This window comes from Lactuca sativa, chromosome 4 (assembly GCF_002870075.4).
Source record: "Lactuca sativa cultivar Salinas chromosome 4, Lsat_Salinas_v11, whole genome shotgun sequence".
Taxonomy (NCBI): Eukaryota; Viridiplantae; Streptophyta; class Magnoliopsida; order Asterales; family Asteraceae; genus Lactuca; species Lactuca sativa.
The window spans coordinates 110,427,897-110,429,734 of record NC_056626.2 but is presented as its reverse complement, the minus strand read 5'-3'; the positions used below and the strand labels follow the sequence as shown (position 1 = coordinate 110,429,734).

Here is a 1,838-nt window from a genome sequence, read left to right as displayed (position 1 = left end):
AAGAACCTTCGTATGTCGTCTTTGTCCAGCTAGTTTTTAACAAGCCTTTCACAATAATATTAGTTAAAAATGAACAAAAAGAACAAAGTTTATCAGTATTGGTAAATCTCAGTCCAAGTTTAAAGTTTCAAATAATCGAACTTGCATCTTCATACGGTTTGATAATCCAAAATAATACCTTAAATGTATGGAACCAATACTATATAAATGAGAATCAACAATAATTAGTAAAGATACTGATATTAAAGACAAAATCACCAAGATTTTTGTATAAAGCCGAAAGCATGAAGACCATTGGCTGAGTCAAAAGATACGAAAATCATATATGATATTTACGGTCCAAAGAAAATGGAGAAATACAAGTGTTTAAGGCTTGATTTTGATGAAATCGAATTTTGAGTGATTAATGGTCTTAAATCCCTGCCACCGCCTATAATGCGAAATGGAAGGTCGTGATGATGTCGTGCCGATGAGATTGTGGAATGTGGATCACACGATCACATGAGGAAGCCGCACAGTATATGTGGAGGAGTCTATGTGTTGAGTTCAGCGAAATTTGGTGCTTGATTGAAGTCGTGTGGCTGTCTTAGCGCAGAAGAAATGTAGTATTAACTATATAGAAAATTATGTGAAATAATTACCATTTTTGAACACTTGTTAGATCGATTTAGAAAGTTTGAAGTACGGATTTTGAGCACCTTATAAGAGTACATTAATAAAGGAAAGATGGAATATGCATATATAGATACCAAAATTTGAATGATGTTCTTCATTGCTATGTTAATGGTGAAACTAATGTTGGCTATTATACAATTTGGAGACAGCTTTACAAATACTTAGGTTTCATGGTGATTTCTACTGTACAAAATTACGTTATATGTTAGCAAATAGAATGCAAAATTCTTGGTCATAATGAGCAGATCAGGCCAGAAGCGACATGAATGAAGACATCCTCACGACATGGAATTGTGAGGCCACCCATTGGATGATCATAACCAAATTCTTCCTCTGATTGACGTAGCAGATCTTGGAATGAAGGCTGGTCTAATAACGATAAAGGAACAACAAATCGTCTTTTTTCTTGATCACCAACATAAACTGCTAAATGTCCTTTGGGGATGATGTCTACCGATGATGATGATGAGCGGCTTCCATTGGAGAATGATCGACCGAGAACTTTTTTGGCCTGAATGATTCGAGGCACACGAATGGCCATTTTTATATGAAGGCTACGGTCTCTTTCTTCTAAAAGGATTTCTTTTATGTGAAAGATGCTGTGATCGATTTTGGGAGGATCCGTTGTGCTTCATATCAGCCCAATTGTATCCATTTTATAGGTGTATGAAGATTTTAATGAAGATCGAATAATAGTAGGAATTCCAAAGAAGAGATGGTGACACATTCTACCAAAAAGAAAAATCACATGGTTATGTCTTCCAACTTGTTATTGGTCCCAAAGAATTATATATGTACAACGAAGTATGCCACAAAATTTCAGTAATGCTGAGTGGCCAAGCTTAAGCTACACTATGGGCCCATTTACAAGTGAGTCTTATGGATACACATCATTATTTCTCACATGGCCATGTTTGTCAAAAATATCAGAAGGTTAGGCATCTTTTTTTCAAGTGCAACAAGTCCACGATTTCAGGTCCTGAAATCAACAAAGCATCCAAAAAGAAATTAATGCTCATATCTAATCTGATATATGAATTAAACACATAGTACGCACTTAAATATTTTGCTTTTCCCTCCTGAAGAAAATCAGAGATATATCTTCAGAAGGTTGTTCTGTTATAAATGATCGATACAAAAGGATCCGCTATTTGACTTTAACT

General features: G+C 35.1%; 1 protein-coding gene across 1 annotated transcript; it reads right to left on the bottom strand.

Annotated features, from left to right (window-relative positions):
* Positions 1-716: 716 nt before the first annotated feature.
* LOC111899749 (auxin-responsive protein SAUR21) lies at positions 717-1,335 on the bottom strand. The gene has a single exon (XM_023895597.3). It carries the CDS (start codon positions 1,214-1,216, stop codon positions 908-910), a length of 309 nt encoding a protein of 102 aa, XP_023751365.2. The 5' UTR covers positions 1,217-1,335; the 3' UTR covers positions 717-907.
* Positions 1,336-1,838: the final 503 nt, after the last annotated feature.

What these genes read in the sequence shown, in the direction of transcription:
- LOC111899749 (XM_023895597.3), bottom strand. Translation starts at nt 1,216, where the DNA reads ATGGCCATTCGTGTGCCTCGAATCATTCAGGCCAAAAAAGTTCTCGGT.